The sequence below is a fragment of the Pimephales promelas genome, chromosome 13, assembly GCF_988280905.1.
Source record: "Pimephales promelas chromosome 13, fPimPro1.hap1.1, whole genome shotgun sequence".
NCBI lineage: Eukaryota > Metazoa > Chordata > Actinopteri > Cypriniformes > Leuciscidae > Pimephales > Pimephales promelas.
The window spans coordinates 4,607,119-4,626,476 of NC_142781.1; the positions used below are offsets into that span (position 1 = coordinate 4,607,119).

A 19,358-nucleotide genomic window follows, 5' to 3' on the forward strand; every position below is an offset into this window, starting at 1 on the left:
AATGCTAGATTTTTTTTTTTTTTTTTACAGATTCTTTTTTTTTTACTGACTTTTTTTTTTTTTTAGGTTGCGGTTCAGGGCTTCCGTAGACATGGACATCTTGGATGACATGAGGGTGAGTAAATTATCAGCAAAAGTTTGTTTAAAACTGAACTACTTCTTTAACATTTATATTGCTATCCTAACTTTACACGATTCATTTTTGCATTTTCTGTGCAGTCGAGACAAACTTTAAGTTGGCTTGTGAAAGTTTGGAACAGAAAGTTTGAAGAAATTTAAAGAAGTTTAAAGTAGTTTGAAGTTTAAATTAGTCTAAAGTTTAAATTAATTTAAAGTTTAACTTAGTTCAAAGTAGTTTCTAGTTTAAAGTAGTTTAAAGTAATTTAAAGTTGCTTATGTTAACATTTTGACTTTAATCTCGAAACATTCCGACTTTAATCTCGAAACATTCCGACTTTAATCTCGAAACATTCCGACTTTAATCTCGAAACATTCCGACTTTAATCTCGAAACATTCCGACTTTAATCTCGAAACATTCCGACTTTAATCTCGAAACATTCCGACTTTAATCTCGAAACATTTCGACTTTAATCTCGAAACATTTCGACTTTAATCTCGAAACATTTCGACTTTAATCTCGAAATGCTAGATTTTTTTTTTTTTTTACAGATTCTTTTTTTTTTTACTGACTTTTTTTTTTTTTTTAGGTTGCGGTTCAGGGCTTCCGTAGACATGGACATCTTGGATGACATGAGGGTGAGTAAATTATCAGCAAAAGTTTGTTTAAAACTGAACTACTTCTTTAACATTTATATTGCTATCCTAACTTTACACGATTCATTTTTGCATTTTCTGTGCAGTCCGCAGCCTTGCGATGAGAGAAGCGGTCAATGGTGAGGGCTTATATATGCTCAAAACCAATCAAACCAATGCAATTTCTCCAACACTTCAGAGACGCATTGAAAGCTCCAGTGAGAGAAACACCAGGAACGGCAAACTCAATGAGGAGGACCCGGAGCCTGAAGACTGAAGACTTCCACACACATCTTTACAAACCTGCGAGCGAAGGCAGTTTGTCAAACTTGATGTTATTCACCGTGCAGATGTGAGGGAGCCAGTTAGTCCCTATCTCGGATGATCCTTCAGCGCCAGGACTTTAGAAGCGTACAGTGCTTCAAGTGCTTTAATGCGCTGCTATTTGACCGGCAGACTGCTTCCTGCCATGCCTTAGCTCATGAATATTAATTAGGTCACGTTGAGCGGTTAGCAAGCTTCCCAAAAGCGTCCAGTCCAGTCACGAGAAATGAATATTCATTGCCAAGCCTTCTTTTCAAATGCTGCCTGTCAGCTAATCAAGCAGGCGTCGAGCAAACACTGCGACATAATTCATATTCATGAGCCAAGAAACTGTAGCACTGATGAGACACAGGGACCGTTTGGGTATTTCCCTCATACATTTTTTTTTTTTTTTGACATCTCAAATCTAAATTAGACCATAAAAAGTCCAATTAGGAACAGAACGAGTCAGTTAAATAGGGTTAGAGTGAGTTTGCTAGCACTGTTTTATCCTCTCAGCATTCAGCCATGTCACGCACACTGACCGAAGCTGATGCAAGCGAAGCCTTCACTTCTTCACATGTTTTTTTAATGCGCCCTCGTTGAAGTTTCAGTAGACGCTCCAAGGCAGACCGACTACTGTTCCAAGCCTTTCCATTTATAGACTACAACTCACTCCGAGACGTGGAAATGGCTTCTAAATTGTTCAACTTCTCCTGAAAAATGAACGCGGGATTGTTATGCTAGGTGAGCGACTCTGATTGTAAGGAGGAGCGATATCAAACTGACTCTAATCAAGTCTCACGATGATCAACGGGAGTCCACAAATAACAGGGACAAGAGCACTTTAGTTTTTTTAGTTTATTGATGTTGAGATGCATTGAAATGAAGTGTTCCTGCCTTCAACGCGGGATGTGTCCACTTCAGAAATGTTGTAATTTCGCCATGATGTATGATCAAGTGATTTTAGACGGAATAAATATACATATAAGGCAATATCATATTTCTTTTTTTCATTTATGGACAAAGACAAAAGGCGTTTTGAGTGCAAAATGAAGAACAAACGATGCGTTGCGTGTTATTAAAGGAGTAGATCACTTTTAAAAGTAAACTTTTGCTGATAATTTACTCACCCCCGTGTCATCCAAGATGTCCATGTCTTTCTTTCTTCAGTCGAAAAGAAATTAAGGTTTTTGATGAAAACATTCCAGGATTTTTCTCCATATAATGGACTTCAATGGGAACCAAACGGTTCAAGGTCCAAAAGACAGTTTCAGTGCAAACTGTTCAAAGGGCTTTGAACGTTTCCAGACGATGAATAAGGATCTTATCAAGCGAAACGAGCACTCATTTAATAAATAAATAACAAAGTTTAAGTTTTTATAAGCTCAAATGCTCGCCTTGCTCTGTTCTGTGATGCGCGTTCGTGACTCTCCTGTTCATCAAAATGAACGAATCTTTTTCCGAGTCAATTCGTTCATTTCGTTTGTTGAATAAACCAAATGACTCGAAAAATATTCGTTTATTTTGATAAACGAGTACGAACAGGAGTGTCACGAATGCAGAACAGAGCAAGGCGAGCATTTGAGCTTATAAAACTTAAACTTTGTTATTTATTTATTAAATGAGCGATCGTTTCGCTTGATAAGACCCTTATTCATCGCCTGGAATCGTTTAAAGCTCTTTGAACAGTTTGCACTGAAACTGTCTTTTGGACCTTGAACCGTTTGGTTCCCATTGAAGTCCATTATATGGAGAAAATCCTGGAATGTTTTCATCAAAAACCTTCATTTCGTGGACATGGACATCTTGGATGATATGGGGGTGAGTAAATTATCAGCAAAAGTTTGTTTAAAACTGAAGGTGCTTGTCATTGACTATGAAAAAAAGTGTCCATGTAAACGTATTGACTGTTCACAAGTGCCATATTTTACAATAATCAGAGTAAGGACTTAAAAATATGTACTATGTAAGTGTTTCTTTAAGGTCTGTAAATAATTCTTTAAGGTCATTTCGTGATTGAAATCATCATAGAGTTAGCAGCCATATGCAAATGAGGGTATGCATAGTAAAACTTCATATATGGTTATTTCGGGGAGGGGGGAGACAATCTTCCGCTGACTGGGTTTTATAAATCTGAATCTTGTGTACACACACTTTTAGGATGAAATCCACATGCTCTGTGCTCTGGCTCATGACGGCCCTGGGCTCTGGCTCCTCTGCAGCTCAGGGCTTCAGGTCGACTGGAAAAAGAGCAAACCGTCCCCAGCACAGAGTCTCTGTTCCCAGGATGGGGTCGACATGACAGCGCATCTCACGAACGAGCACACTCGGTCAATGCTGAACACCCTGCAGATGCTCAGAGGAACACGGCTGCGCACTGACGCCGGCTCACAGGCTCCTGGGTCATGTGGCGTCCTCAGAGACGGTTACGTGCGAGACGTGCGTGCTGGCAGACCCAGCCTTGTTGCACACGCTAATTTACTCACCCCCATGTCATCCAAGATGTCCATGTCTTTCTTTCTTCAGTCGAAAAAAAATGAAGGTTTTTGATGAAAACATTCCAGGAATTTCTCCATATAATGGACTTCAATGGGAACCAAACAGTTCAAGGTCCAAAAGACAGTTTCAGTCAAACTGCAAACTGTTCAAAGGGCTTTAAACGACTCCAGACGATGAATAAGGGTCTTATCAAGCAAAACGATCACTCATTTAATAAATGAATAACAAAGTTTAAGTTTTATAATTTCTATTCATTATAATCCTGGAATGTTTTCATCAAAAACCTTAATTTCTTTTTGACTGACGAAAGAAAGACATGGACATCTTGGATGACGTGGGGGCGAGTAAATTATCAGCAAAAGTTTTTTGAAAAGTGAACTACTCCTTTAATAGAAATCATTTGTAACTAGGGTTGGGTATCGTTTGAATTTGAACGATTCTGATTCCGATTCCGATTCCTTGTTTCGATTCCGGTTCCTAACGATTCTCGATTTCGATTCTTTTAAGAGGCAGGGTCAAAAAAGTTTAGCTAACCTTGCTAACCAACGGCCTTTCTGAAGGAAATACTCCTTTCTGAAGGAAATACTCCTTCGGTCACAAATACTTGTCACAAATTTTGCATTTTGCCGAGATTTCGTTATTTTTAGAAAAGTGAAGCCACACTTTGGATCATCGACGTAAGCTACTCATGTTCGACTCGCGCGGTTATGCCAACACTTCCGGTAGACGCTTCTTCGTTGGTGTTGTCCAGCGGTTTCTTCTTCCGCTCGGCGGACTGTGAATATCGAAACTAGGAATCGAAATTTTAACTTTTAAACGATTCCGGGAAAAACTAAAAGTTAGTCCCGGTTCCAATCGATACTCGATTCTCGATACCCAACCCTATTTGTAACATTAAAAAAAGGTCACACTTTTGATCATTTAAAGTGTTCTTGCTGTATAAAAGGTATTTATTTTTAATTTTTAAATGCTTGAAAATAGCATCTAGCACTAGACACATGTGGGCACTCTTCAGGCCGTGGCAGGTCTACCCTTACATCTCATTGCATAGACGCACGTTAATGATATTTTGTGTGATTTGTACGTTTGCAGCCTGTATTAAATGTGATGAGAGAAAATAATAGCAAGAAAAGTCCTCGTGGGCCGCACAGAAAAACACACAGCATGAAGTCTGATGCGCAAACTAATGATCCTTATGAATCTGCTCTTTTAGTTACGGTTTGAATTAGTCAGTCGAGTAATTCACTTTAATTTGTTTTGTAATGAGTTATGTTTTAGGTAATTAGTGTGTGTGCAAAAAGAGCCATTTTTAGGTAAGCTTGGCTTGAATCCTCCGGCAAGTGTGGCCAGTCTACATGTGTTTATCGGGTGAGTGCCCGTGTGTGCTTTCTAACCTCCAGTCCATTTTCTCCACCAGGTAGGCACATATTAAGAAGCCCGTGCGGTTGAAGCCGTGTGTGCAGTGAACGCCTGCGGGAGACAGAACACAACAAGTGACTTAAAGCAAACTGAATCACACAGACCACCCACCTGCCAAACCAATCATTTCTGGGCACATGAACGATTTTCATCCTCCACTGGAATCAATGTCATCGTTTTTGGTTATTTATGCTGTGTGCATGGGCGGATCCAGACACTGGCGTTTGGAAAGATGCAGTGGTAATTGATGACAAAACAAAGCCCTTCATTTAGAGAGGACTGCTCTCCTCTTCGTTGAAACACACATTAAACAGGCAGCACCGAGAGCTGAACTGCTCAAGCCAGCCGCAGCTTGAAAATAGCTGTGAACTTATTAAGATAATTACAGTCATCAGAGGGATGTGGCGAGAGACGGGCTTTACGAGCGCTTCTTTCATAGAGCTGGCCTTTTGTTTGGAGTTTGCCATTTTTGTGACAGGGTAATGATCCAACATAGAGCTGAAAAACAGAGATGCAAAGGCCAAAGCCATCCATCTAATGCACATGAACATAGTAGGGGCATCACAGTGTATTGGTACTGACTGATTTATTAAAAAAGGTAAATACTGATATTGTATCAATACTAAACATAAAACAATATTGTAATTAATTCAGCGCCAGTTACTCCAACACAGTAGGTGGCGGTATGATCTTAAAGGGATAGTTCACCCCAAAATGAAAATTCTGTCAGTAATGGGGTATATGCACGCATAAGTTCCGCATTTGACGCAAGGATGCTCGTCCACTTCCGGTTGTGCAGATTTAAGCGAAGGGAAACCGAGGAAAACGGGATTATGGCGGAGTCTCCAAAATTGACTGTCCTCCCGTCTTTGAAACGAAACGTACATACGTTTAGATGCATTTTTATATATAGTTATGTTTATTTAACCCTTATGCTGCATTAGGGACATTTTTGGTCTTTTGCAGTTTAATTTCTTTGACCATTTTGGCTGTTTTAATGCAAATGGTATGAAATTTGGCAAAATTGTGACTTTTTGGATGCATGTAAAAAATGTGATCCCATTTTGCAAAATATGTATAACACACACTGTGTAGATCAAATAGTAACACTCAGCACCATAAAGACCAAAAATGGCCCATTGAAACCCATTAAAACGTTGTTTAAATCTGAGGCTGTCAGTAATACATAAAACATGATTTTTGCACAAACATCCTTTCATTTTGAAGCAAAAGCATTATATTTGCATTATATAGTCTATTCCACCAGATGACGTCACTACAGATTTATTCCCTATGGGTGGAAATGCACCTTATTTTAGGCAATAGGCAATGTTTAATAGGTGGCCATTTTTGGTCTCTAACGCGCTAAGTGGGATTTTTTGCAAAGTGGGACTGTGATAATCCAAATCTAAAGTTTTCTCTTTGCATTTAGTTTTTTGAAAATAATTTATTTTTTGTGTTTTTTCCTCATACAAATCGATGGTTTCGCAAACAAAACTGGTAATTAAAGGGTTAAAATCCTGAAATTAAATACATTTTTGGTAGTTATGATGAGGACTGATGCTGGTTAAAAGATTTAACTTGGTAAAAGTGGAAAATAATAATAATATGTAATATTTTAGGCAATGTTTAATATGTGGCCATTTTTGGTCCTTAATGCACTCAACGGTGTTAAAAATCTAATGCAGCACAAGGGTTAATATAATTTTAAAAAGAAGCATAAACACAACGAGGGGTGTCTGTTTTGTCTGTTTTTGTGACTAACGTTTCCTTAGTATAACCATGGAGTATAAAATTCAATATAAATTCTCGGTATTGCATTGGACTTCACAATTGGCGGAAGTTATCGAGCATCCTTACATCTTCACCGGAAAATACCGCCATGCATAGAGCCCATTACTCTCCCTCGTACTGTTCAAACCCCGTAAGGCTTTCGTTCATCTTCGGAACACAAATTGAGATATTTTGTATTAAATCTGAGAGCTGGATCACTGCTACATAGGCTTCTTAAGGGATCGAAACTGGAACATGAAGACATCGTTAAAATAGTCCGAGTGACTACAGTGGCTCAACCTTAAGTTTATCAAGCGACGAGAACACTTTTTGTGCTCAACATACAAACAAAAATAACGACTTTATTCCACTATTTATTTCCTTCTCTGTGGGCCATGAGATTTCACGTAGTGTAACAGCGCAGTGCTTCCGTTTACACGCAGGCTCGCTATTGGCCGACGCTGGTCATGTGTGTGATGCGTGTGACGTACAACACAGAAGCTTTGCGTAGTTTCACTATGTGAAATCTCGAGGCCAACAGAGAAGGAAATGAAGGGGAAAATGTGATGCAGTTAGCAAACATGCTAACGCTGAGCCTTCTCTGCTAAGAGCGGTATTTAGATGAATATGAGCTGAGCACTTTTCTTTCTGTGCGCTTTGTACAGTTATATTCACAAACATAGCCTCCCTACATTTCTAAGTTGTGTGGGATTCAATGGTCAACACAGAGAAAACACAACAAAGTTAAAGAGTACTAAATACCTTTCAGAGTAACTAAACACTGAACTTTTTTTAGTTAATGATCTGTAAGAATGGATCTTTATTAATACCAGTCATTGATTCGAGGAACTTTTTTGACATTTGTGTATGAAGTTTTTTATTTCTACAATATATGGTGTTAAAAAACGTGCTGCCCTCTTCAGGTTGAACGGTGGCTACTGCAGTTGAACTTTCCTTTAGGATGTTCCACACTTCGTGACGTATGCAGGTTTCAGCTCACCACGCGAGCTACGCCCTTGGCAGTATGAAAAACAGCTTGTTTCGTCAAAACCACTGTAGGGAGTCAGGAGTTGGAATTGCGAGTATTGAAAACGATCAGGATAGAGTGTTTTAGCATCTATTTTGTTACCTCTATCTCTGCTGGGGTCTGCCCACTTTTTCAGCATTTTTCAAATATTGCCAGTGGGTGGAGTCAGGCTCTGACCAGGGGTTTTGTTACCCTTTAAAGATGAATTAGACTAATATATTTTTTATGTGCTTCAAAACCACAGCAATAACGGCAACCCACTGCTCCGGGTTTGCAGTGTGTGTGTGTTCAATTCTGAGAATCGCCTCGACACACCTGTCTAGATGCGTGTCTCCTCGACACACCTGTCTGGACGCGTGTCTCCTCGACACACCTGTCTGGACGCGTGTCTCCTAGACACACCTGTCTGGAAGCGTGTCTCCTCGACACACCTGTCTGGACGCGTGTCTCCTAGACACACCTGTCTGGAAGCGTGTCTCCTCGACACACCTGTCTGGACGCATGTCGCCTCAACACACCTGTCTGGAAGCGTGTCTCCTCGACACACCTGTCTGGACGCGTGTCTCCTCGACACACCTGTCTGGAAGCGTGTCTCCTCGACACACCTGTCTGGACGCATGTCGCCTCAACACACCTGTCTGGACGCATGTCTCCTCGACACACCTGTCTGGACGCATGTCGCCTCAACACACCTGTCTGGACGCATGTCGCCTCAACACACCTGTCTGGACGCATGTCTCCTCGACACACCTGTCTGGACGCATGTCGCCTCAACACACCTGTCTGGACGCATGTCTCCTCGACACACCTGTCTGGACGCATGTCGCCTCAACACACCTGTCTGGACGCATGTCTCCTCGACACACCTGTCTGGACGCATGTCTCCTCGACACACCTGTCTGGACGCGTGTCTCCTCGACACACCTGTCTGGACGCATGTCGCCTCAACACACCTGTCTGGACGCATGTCGCCTCAACACACCTGTCTGGACGCATGTCGCCTCAACACACCTGTCTGGACGCATGTCGCCTCAACACACCTGTCTGGACGCATGTCGCCTCAACACACCTGTCTGGAAGCGTGTCTCCTCAACACACCTGTCTGGACGCGTGTCTCCTCGACACACCTGTCTGGAAGCGTGTCTCCTCGACACACCTGTCTGGACGCATGTCGCCTCAACACACCTGTCTGGAAGCGTGTCTCCTCAACACACCTGTCTGGACGCGTGTCTCCTCGACACACCTGTCTGGAAGCGTGTCTCCTCGACACACCTGTCTGGACGCATGTCGCCTCAACACACCTGTCTGGAAGCGTGTCTCCTCAACACACCTGTCTGGACGCGTGTCTCCTCGACACACCTGTCTGGAAGCGTGTCTCCTCAACACACCTGTCTGGACGCATGTCGCCTCAACACACCTGTCTGGACGCATGTCTCCTCGACACACCTGTCTGGACGCATGTCGCCTCAACACACCTGTCTGGAAGCGTGTCTCCTCAACACACCTGTCTGGACGCATGTCGCCTCAACACACCTGTCTGGACGCGTGTCTCCTCAACACACCTGTCTGGACGCGTGTCTCCTCGACACACCTGTCTGGAAGCGTGTCTCCTCGACACACCTGTCTGGACGCATGTCGCCTCAACACACCTGTCTGGAAGCGTGTCTCCTCAACACACCTGTCTGGACGCGTGTCTCCTCGACACACCTGTCTGGAAGCGTGTCTCCTCAACACACCTGTCTGGACGCATGTCGCCTCAACACACCTGTCTGGACGCATGTCTCCTCGACACACCTGTCTGGACGCATGTCGCCTCAACACACCTGTCTGGACGCATGTCACCTCAACACGCCTGTCTGGACGCATGTCGCCTCAACACACCTGTCTGGACGCATGTCGCCTCAACACACCTGTCTGGACGCATGTCGCCTCAACACACCTGTCTGGACGCGTGTCGCCTCAACACACCTGTCTGGACGCATGTCTCCTCGACACACCTGTCTGGACGCATGTCGCCTCAACACACCTGTCTGGACGCATGTCACCTCAACACGCCTGTCTGGACGCGTGTCTCCTCGACACACCTGTCTGGAAGCGTGTCTCCTCGACACACCTGTCTGGACGCATGTCGCCTCAACACACCTGTCTGGACGCATGTCTCCTCGACACACCTGTCTGGACGCGTGTCACCTCAACACACCTGTCTGGACGCGTGTCTCCTCGACACACCTGTCTGGACGCGTGTCTCCTCAACACACCTGTCTAGACGCGTGTCTCCTCGACACACCTGTCTGGACGCGTGTCACCTCAACACACCTGTCTGGACGCGTGTCTCCTCGACACACCTGTCTGGACGCATGTCGCCTCAACACACCTGTCTGGACGCATGTCTCCTCGACACACCTGTCTGGACGCATGTCGCCTCAACACACCTGTCTGGACGCATGTCGCCTCAACACACCTGTCTGGACGCGTGTCTCCTCGACACACCTGTCTGGACGCATGTCGCCTCAACACACCTGTCTGGACGCATGTCTCCTCGACACACCTGTCTGGACGCATGTCGCCTCAACACACCTGTCTGGAAGCGTGTCTCCTCGACACACCTGTCTGGACGCGTGTCACCTCAACACACCTGTCTGGACGCGTGTCTCCTCGACACACCTGTCTGGACGCATGTCGCCTCAACACACCTGTCTGGACGCATGTCTCCTCGACACACCTGTCTGGACGCATGTCGCCTCAACACACCTGTCTGGACGCATGTCTCCTCGACACACCTGTCTGGACGCGTGTCACCTCAACACACCTGTCTGGACGCGTGTCTCCTCGACACACCTGTCTGGACGCGTGTCTCCTCAACACACCTGTCTAGACGCATGTCTCCTCGACACACCTGTCTGGACGCGTGTCACCTCAACACACCTGTCTGGACGCGTGTCTCCTCGACACACCTGTCTGGACGCATGTCGCCTCAACACACCTGTCTGGACGCATGTCTCCTCGACACACCTGTCTGGACGCATGTCGCCTCAACACACCTGTCTGGACGCATGTCGCCTCAACACACCTGTCTGGACGCGTGTCGCCTCAACACACCTGTCTGGACGCATGTCTCCTCGACACACCTGTCTGGACGCATGTCGCCTCAACACACCTGTCTGGACGCATGTCACCTCAACACGCCTGTCTGGACGCGTGTCTCCTCGACACACCTGTCTGGAAGCGTGTCTCCTCGACACACCTGTCTGGACGCATGTCGCCTCAACACACCTGTCTGGACGCATGTCTCCTCGACACACCTGTCTGGACGCGTGTCACCTCAACACACCTGTCTGGACGCGTGTCTCCTCGACACACCTGTCTGGACGCGTGTCTCCTCAACACACCTGTCTAGACGCGTGTCTCCTCGACACACCTGTCTGGACGCATGTCGCCTCAACACACCTGTCTGGACGCATGTCGCCTCAACACACCTGTCTGGAAGCGTGTCTCCTCGACACACCTGTCTGGAAGCGTGTCGCCTCAACACACCTGTCTGGACGCATGTCGCCTCAACACACCTGTCTGGAAGCGTGTCTCCTCGACACACCTGTCTGGAAGCGTGTCTCCTCAACACACCTGTCTGGACGCGTGTCTCCTCAACACACCTGTCTAGACGCGTGTCTCCTCGACACACCTGTCTGGACGCATGTCGCCTCAACACACCTGTCTGGACCAAGGTTATTATAGTTTTGCATTTTTCATTAGTTTTTATTTTTATTTCGTTTTGAATTTTTGTTTTCAAATTCAGTTTAGTTTTAATTAGTTTTAAAAGTGGGTTTGCTAGTTTAGTTTAGTTTCTATTTTTTGAAAATGCTTAGTTTTAGTTTAGTTTTTATTAGTTTTAGTGTTAGTTTTAGTCTTTTTTTTTTTGTAGTTTGGGTTATTTGTCAGGGGCAAGGTTGAAAAAGGTCAGAAAAAGAATTGTGTAACAATAACTCAACAAAAACATCATACAATTTTAGAAATATGTATTCAACATTAAAACCAGTACATAAAATGAAGCCTACAATGTGAAAATCCTTTACCGTAACAATCTAGATATCTTCTATAAAAAAATCCCACAGCTTTACAATTTCCACACCTTATACTAAATTTACCCTATACAACACTAATCTGGACAGAAGCAGCAAACAGTCAGTGTAAGAGTAAAATAATGACGTAACATTATTTAATATTTGAATCACAGCTTATAGAGTTTTGACACCGACAACCAAGCAGCAAGGCTGCAACAGGGTCTGAAAACTAGTGAGGTAATAATGGTTAATAATTACCTCACAATAATTAGTAATATAATAATGGTTAGGCTATTGGACCCACATTTCCCCATGGACATGAAGGGATTTTTTAAAGGAATTTACCATATATATATATATATATATATATATATATATATATATATATATATTATATTATATTAACTATTAAATGGCACTTTCTGGAGAGTTTTGTGCAAAGAAACAGAATAAAAGTAGGTCTAAATAAATTGCTAGTTGAATAGATTGCTAGTTGAGAAACACTACTTTAATTATTGCATTTATGATGACTATGTGAAACGTTAACAAAGCATGAGCTGTCTTCCAGCTGGCCAGTAAGGTTATTTTGGCAAATTTTATTCTGTAACATACAGATCTGTATTATGCTATTGTTTTTACAGATAATCACAATGATCATTGCGTTTGGTGTGGTTGCCTTATGCAATTGCAGTTTGTCTATAAGCTTTTTTTATTAACGCAGACAGTAAAATGTGGCCAGATATTGCTACGAAAAACAAGCAAATAATTTAATAACAATTCGAAATTACTTCAAAGCTTGTGTTTTGGAAATAAGATTAATATATCACTAACACTAACATGCAACTTTACACTAGGCTATATTAACTTCCTAAAGTGTCACAAAAAATCCGAAACACAGGTCCAGAAGATTACCGCACCATTCGATTAGGTGGATCTGGCAACACAGAGGCTACACTAGGGCCCTCATTCACAATGCGTTCTCAAGCCCCCTTCACTGCGCTAGCTTCTCGCTGCAACATGAATTGCAAACACACAGGTGGTCTAAACATGGCTAATTAATCATTCACATAATCATTCAATCATGCCATTCCATTTTTGAATGTAAAAAAAAAATGGCCGAGGTCCGGACTGGTTAGCCACGGCCATGCCCACTGCCCAGCAGCATTTTACCTCAAAATTGCAACTAAGTCAGTAACTTTCTAACGAAGGCTCAATCGCTTCTCGGGTTGACATTAACACACTTACAGAATTGTATTAAGAATTTAACATATTTTTACACCACCTTTTAATGTGTGATTGTGTAAATGTTCATCATGAGATACCAACCTTTCGCGAACTTGCTTTTAACATTGATCGAACCCTCGTTTTCATAGAGACGCGGTGTGCATTGCACGGAGGGGAGGGGCTGTGTGTGTGCGTGCATTTGAGAGAGAGACGGAGGGAGAGAGCGTTACAGGGAAATGAAATGCAACGAATACACTGCGTGTTTTAAATAGTGTTAAAGACGAAAACTAAGGACATTTGCTCTATAATTTTATTTTATTTTAGTTAGTTTTGCAAACACACATTACAGTTTTAGTTAGTTATAGTTTTTTTGTAATGGCTCGTTTTTATTTTTATTTCAGTTAACGACAATGTTTTTTCCCATCTAGTTTTCGTTTTTTCGTTAGTTTTCGTTAACGATTATAACCTTGGTCTGGACGCATGTCGCCTCAACACACCTGTCTGGAAGCGTGTCTCCTCGACACACCTGTCTGGAAGCGTGTCGCCTCAACACACCTGTCTGGACGCATGTCGCCTCAACACACCTGTCTGGAAGCGTGTCTCCTCGACACACCTGTCTGGAAGCGTGTCGCCTCAACACACCTGTCTGGACGCATGTCGCCTCAACACACCTGTCTGGACGCATGTCGCCTCAACACACCTGTCTGGACGCATGTCGCCTCAACACACCTGTCTAGACGTGTGTCGCCTCAACACACCTGTCTGGACGCGTGTCACCTCAACACACCTGTCTGGACGCATGTCGCCTTAACACACCTGTCTGGACGCGTGTCTCCTCGACACACCAGTCTGGAAGCGTGTCTCCTCGACACACCTGTCTGGAAGCGTGTCGCCTCAACACACCTGTCTGGAAGCGTGTCTCCTCGACACACCTGTCTGGAAGCGTGTCTCCTCGACACACCTGTCTGGATGCGTGTCTCCTCGACACACCTGTCTGGATGCGTGTCTCCTCGACACACCTGTCTGGAAGCGTGTCTCCTCGACACACCTGTCTGGAAGCGTGTCTCCTCGACACACCTGTCTGGATGCGTGTCTCCTCGACACACCTGTCTGGATGCGTGTCTCCTCGACACACCTGTCTGGATGCGTGTCTCCTCGACACACCTGTCTGGAAGCGTGTCTCCTCGACACACCTGTCTGGAAGCGTGTCTCCTCAACACACCTGTCTGGAAGCGTGTCTCCTCGACACACCTGTCTGGAAGCGTGTCGCCTCAACACACCTGTCTGGATGCGTGTCTCCTCGACACACCTGTCTGGATGCGTGTCTCCTCGACACACCTGTCTGGAAGCGTGTCTCCTCGACACACCTGTCTGGAAGCGTGTCTCCTCGACACACCTGTCTGGAAGCGTGTCGCCTCAACACACCTGTCTGGATGCGTGTCTCCTCGACACACCTGTCTGGATGCGTGTCTCCTCGACACACCTGTCTGGAAGCGTGTCTCCTCAACACACCTGTCTAGACGCATGTCTCCTCGACACACCTGTCTGGACGCATGTCGCCTCAACACACCTGTCTGGAAGCGTGTCGCCTCAACACACCTGTCTAGACGCGTGTCACCTCAACACACCTGTCTGGACGCGTGTCACCTCAACACACCTGTCTGGACGCGTGTCTCCTCGACACACCTGTCTGGAAGCGTGTCGCCTCAACAAACCTGTCTGGAAGCGTGTCGCCTCAACAAACCTGTCTGGACGCGTGTCTCCTCGACACACCTGTCTGGAAGCGTGTCTCCTCAACACACCTGTCTAGACGCGTGTCTCCTCGACACACCTGTCTGGAAGCGTGTCGCCTCAACAAACCTGTCTGGAAGCGTGTCGCCTCAACAAACCTGTCTGGACGCATGTCACCTCAACACACCTGTCTGGACGCGTGTCTCCTCGACACACCTGTCTGGAAGCGTGTCTCCTCAACACACCTGTCTGGACGCGTGTCTCCTCGACACACCTGTCTGGAAGCGTGTCTCCTCAACACACCTGTCTAGACACATGTTGCCTCAACACACCTGTCTGGATGCGTGTCACCTCAACACACCTGTCTGGACGCGTGTCTCCTCGACACACCTGTCTGGAAGCGTGTCTCCTCAACACACCTGTCTGGACGCGTGTCTCCTCGACACACCTGTCTGGAAGCGTGTCTCCTCAACACACCTGTCTGGACGCATGTCGCCTCAACACACCTGTCTGGACGCGTGTCGCCTCAACACACCTGTCTGGACGCGTGTCTCCTCGACACACCTGTCTGGAAGCGTGTCTCCTCGACACACCTGTCTAGACGCATGTCTCCTCGACACACCTGTCTAGACGCATGTCTCCTCGACACACCTGTCTAGACGCATGTCGCCTCAACACACCTGTCTGGACGCGTGTCTCCTCGACACACCTGTCTGGAAGCGTGTCTCCTCAACACACCTGTCTAGACGCGTGTCTCCTCGACACACCTGTCTGGAAGTGTCGCCTCAACACACCTGTCTAGACGCGTGTCACCTCGACACACCTGTCTGGACGCATGTCGCCTCAACACACCTGTCTGGACGCATGTCGCCTCAACACACCTGTCTGGACGCATGTCGCCTCAACACACCTGTCTAGAAGTGTATCATAAGAGCTTTATCATCTGCTTCAGGCAGGAGCTAAACTCTGCAGGACAGTGACCCTCCAGGAGCAGGACCCCTGAACTGAGGATTCCCATCTTCAACCAGATGAACTGGATAATACTGATCCAATCTGACTTCTGACCTGTAATGTTGCCTGGATCATGGTCACACACTGTTCACTCGTTGGCCCCCGACTGACCTAGGTTCCCCCAAGGGTTTTTTCTCCATGATGGAGTTTCATTTCATTCCCACATTCGCCTTTGGCTTTTGGCTTGCTTAGTAGGGGAGGATTTGATGAACAACATTTTATGAAATCTGCTGCTCGTTGATTCACAGCTAGTATGTTTGACTTCAAGCTGAAATAAAAATGGTTTTATTTATTGTTTTATTTCAGTTCAAGTTTATTTTATGTTAAAAGAATTGTATGGTTTTAATTTTAGATAACTATAATAACCCAAGGTGCAACATATAAGATAGCCATTAAGGACAGCAAGGCCTCTCAACGCCCTTCTATATTACTGGGGGAAAACCAAATATAACATCAAGGCTCATATTGTGTTGTTCTGTCTGTGTGTAGCGTTTGTCAAGGTACTCGTGTGATGGAGGGACTCCTGACCTCACCCCGGCTTAGGTTGTAAGGTTTGCAATAAAACAGCTGACGAGCTGTGAAGGTCTGAGCAGCAACATGTTTGCTGGAGGTTATGGCAATCAAAAGATCAACTGTTAAATCTAAGGGTTCACATTACCGTTCAATACTAAAAGTTAATGAAACTAAAGTGAGAGTAAAGAGTAAAAACTTTTATAATGTTACAGTGATACAATGTTCTTTCTACTCATCAAAGAATGGCAAAATATGAAGTGGCACATCTATTTTCACCATTGATTATAATGAGAAATGTTTCTTGAGCATCAAATCAGTGATTTCTGAATCTGACTAATTTATGCAGAAATCAACGCATGTCACGGTGGGGCTGCAGTCTAGGATCTGATCGCAGCAGTCAGTGTTATTTAACACAGAACTCAAGGTATTCAGGAAATAGCCAGCACAGTCTAGGAGAAGTTAAATGGAAATTAGAGACGTTTCAGAGGTGGCACGAGTTATTACGCTTTCATGAAACATTACGAATAATAGCATAATAATGTGCCCTGATGAAACATTTCCAATAAGACCATCTCCATACATTCCCCAGGGAGCGAAACTGTCCTTTCACTTGTACAAGTGGAGAAGAGTTTCACATGTTATCTACAGACCCTGATAAAGTGTCTTTATTAGTAAATCACAAGCAACCGGAAACGTTTTTCCAAAGTGGACGCTAGCCAAATGTCAAATGGACAGATTCAACCAAGCGTAATGTCTACGAGTTCTTGATCAGCCTGCCTTCAACATCAGATTTACACTTCCAATGACTCGACAAAGTATCGCCAAATGAGATTTCTTATCAAATCATTCTCACATGGGCTCAGCTGTATTGGTATTTCTGGGATTATATCCTCAAGCAATAGAAAAATATAGATTTCATCAGAGGCGAACACGGCAAATGCCACACACTCATCAGTGTGAGTTCATATCAAACCCCACAGCTGTGCCAGTCAGATAGTGATTTAACAAAGAAAACTTTCAGACCACAGTGATGCAAACAGTGAAGTCTAAGCCACTCGACTCATTGATGTTTGGGCTTTGATGGGCGTCTGAGGTACTTTGTAGGGATTTACTCTGTTATTTATACACTTGAACATCTACCGAGAGGGTTTTTGGCTAAGAGCATCATGGTGTGGTGTGAGAAAACTCCCCAAACACAACTGAAAGGGTTCAAGCGACAGCACTGGGGATACTGGGTTGTGTTCTGCCATCAGATGCAGCATCGAGCTCAGATTCATTCACTGGGAGAGACGCGTCGATTTAAAGAGTGAAAACAGAAACTCACAGCGCAATACTCACTGTTTCAGGTATTCCATTACATCTAATAATCCCATCTCATTAGCAGCACACGTGTCTTTAACTACCCTACAGGTTTATTGTTAGCAGTGTGTGCAATACAACATGAATATATATATATATATATATATATATATATATATATATATATATATATATATATATATATATATATGAAGAGTTCAGATGCAAAAGCCTCTAAGTACCATTTGAAATTTTCTTCTAAAATAATCATTTTGATCAAGCTTGTATATTTAAATTCAGTAATTTCACTTAAATGGCAATTCATAGGTAATCTTCATTGCCATTTAAGTGAAATTACTGAACTTAAATATACAAGCTTGATAAAAATTAACATTCTTGAAGAAAATTTCAAATGGCATTTAGAGGTTTTTGCATCTGAACTCTTCATATATATATATATATATATATATATATATATATATATATATATATATATATATATAACATATAACAGTAAACCTGCAGAGTAGTTAAAGACACCTAATATGTGCAGTGCATGTATATGAAGAACATTTCTCATTTCAGAGAAGTGCTGAAAACTAATTTAAGCGCTCGCTACTCCTCACCAGTGTTACGCTTCACACTCCCACAGCGCTTCACAAGTCATGTGACCATTTACATACACACACACCATCCTACAACTGAGGAAACCACGTCAGACTCTCATTCCTGAAAAATAAACGACCTGACAAGCATTCATCACGCGGCTCGAATCATCGAGGAATCATCATGGTGTCACTGCGAGAATAAGTACCTCTGCTAACTCACGAACACACACGCGACTCACAAACTTAAAGCTGCGGTCGTTTTTTGGGTTAAAAATTATCCAATATTTGAGAAATAACCAGCCAGTGTTCAACACTCTCTGCTTGCCAAAGTTTGTGATAATGTTTTTAACTCCAGTGGTACTGGTAGATTTGCAGGAGATTAGAGCGTGTCTTTGCGTCATTACGTCACATCTGTACACAAACATCTGTACACACAGCATGAAATCTAAAATGGCCTTTCTTATTTTTCATATGGAATATTGCAGTGTTTATTCGAAATGATTGTGTTAAATTCGTTCATTATCTTTAGATAAAATATCTTCCAGCATCTCTTCTCTTCTCTGATGATGACAACCTGTCACTCACATGAGATCCACCAATAGCAAACCACAACCATCCAATCAATTCCCAATGGACAAAGCCAAGCCCCGCCCACATTTGTTTTTGTTCCTGAAGCGTTTCGCTTTAATATCCGACACAATAGAGAAAGAAAAGCCTACAACAACTAAACAACCTTTTCAAGGCGGATTTAAAAACTTTCAGATATAAACGCTTATATACTTAAATGCCTGAAAACAGTTTTCTATAAGTTTACATTTCTTCACAGAACTGGAATTTATTTAAATTCTTTATTTAAGTACTTGTTTTTTTCACAGCAGTGTTTATTATAACTGGTTCATACGGATTATTATGCCCTCATAATCCTTAATCAAAAACATAAACAATGTCCGCCCCCTTCTCTGATGATGCGTACAACGGCTGGACACTACAGAGCCTAAGCCCCGCCCCTCCGCTTCCGGCTCATGAGAGCTTATTTCGGAAAAAATATGTATGGTAGTCGATGGCGAGAGACAGCTTATCTTTTTATTCTGTCTGAACTGTGCCCTGAATTACACATATGATGTTTGTCGATTTAA

The 19,358-nt window shown here is 43.8% G+C and overlaps 1 protein-coding gene across 1 annotated transcript in view; it reads right to left on the minus strand.

Moving 5' to 3' along the window:
* Positions 1-19,358, minus strand: part of rngtt (RNA guanylyltransferase and 5'-phosphatase) — a 187,266-nt gene that overhangs the window by 155,528 nt on the left and 12,380 nt on the right. The window contains exon 5 of the mRNA XM_039664323.2: positions 4,954-5,029. Coding sequence (XP_039520257.2) covers positions 4,954-5,029 — 76 coding nt within the window. The remainder of the gene's footprint in view (positions 1-4,953; positions 5,030-19,358) is intronic.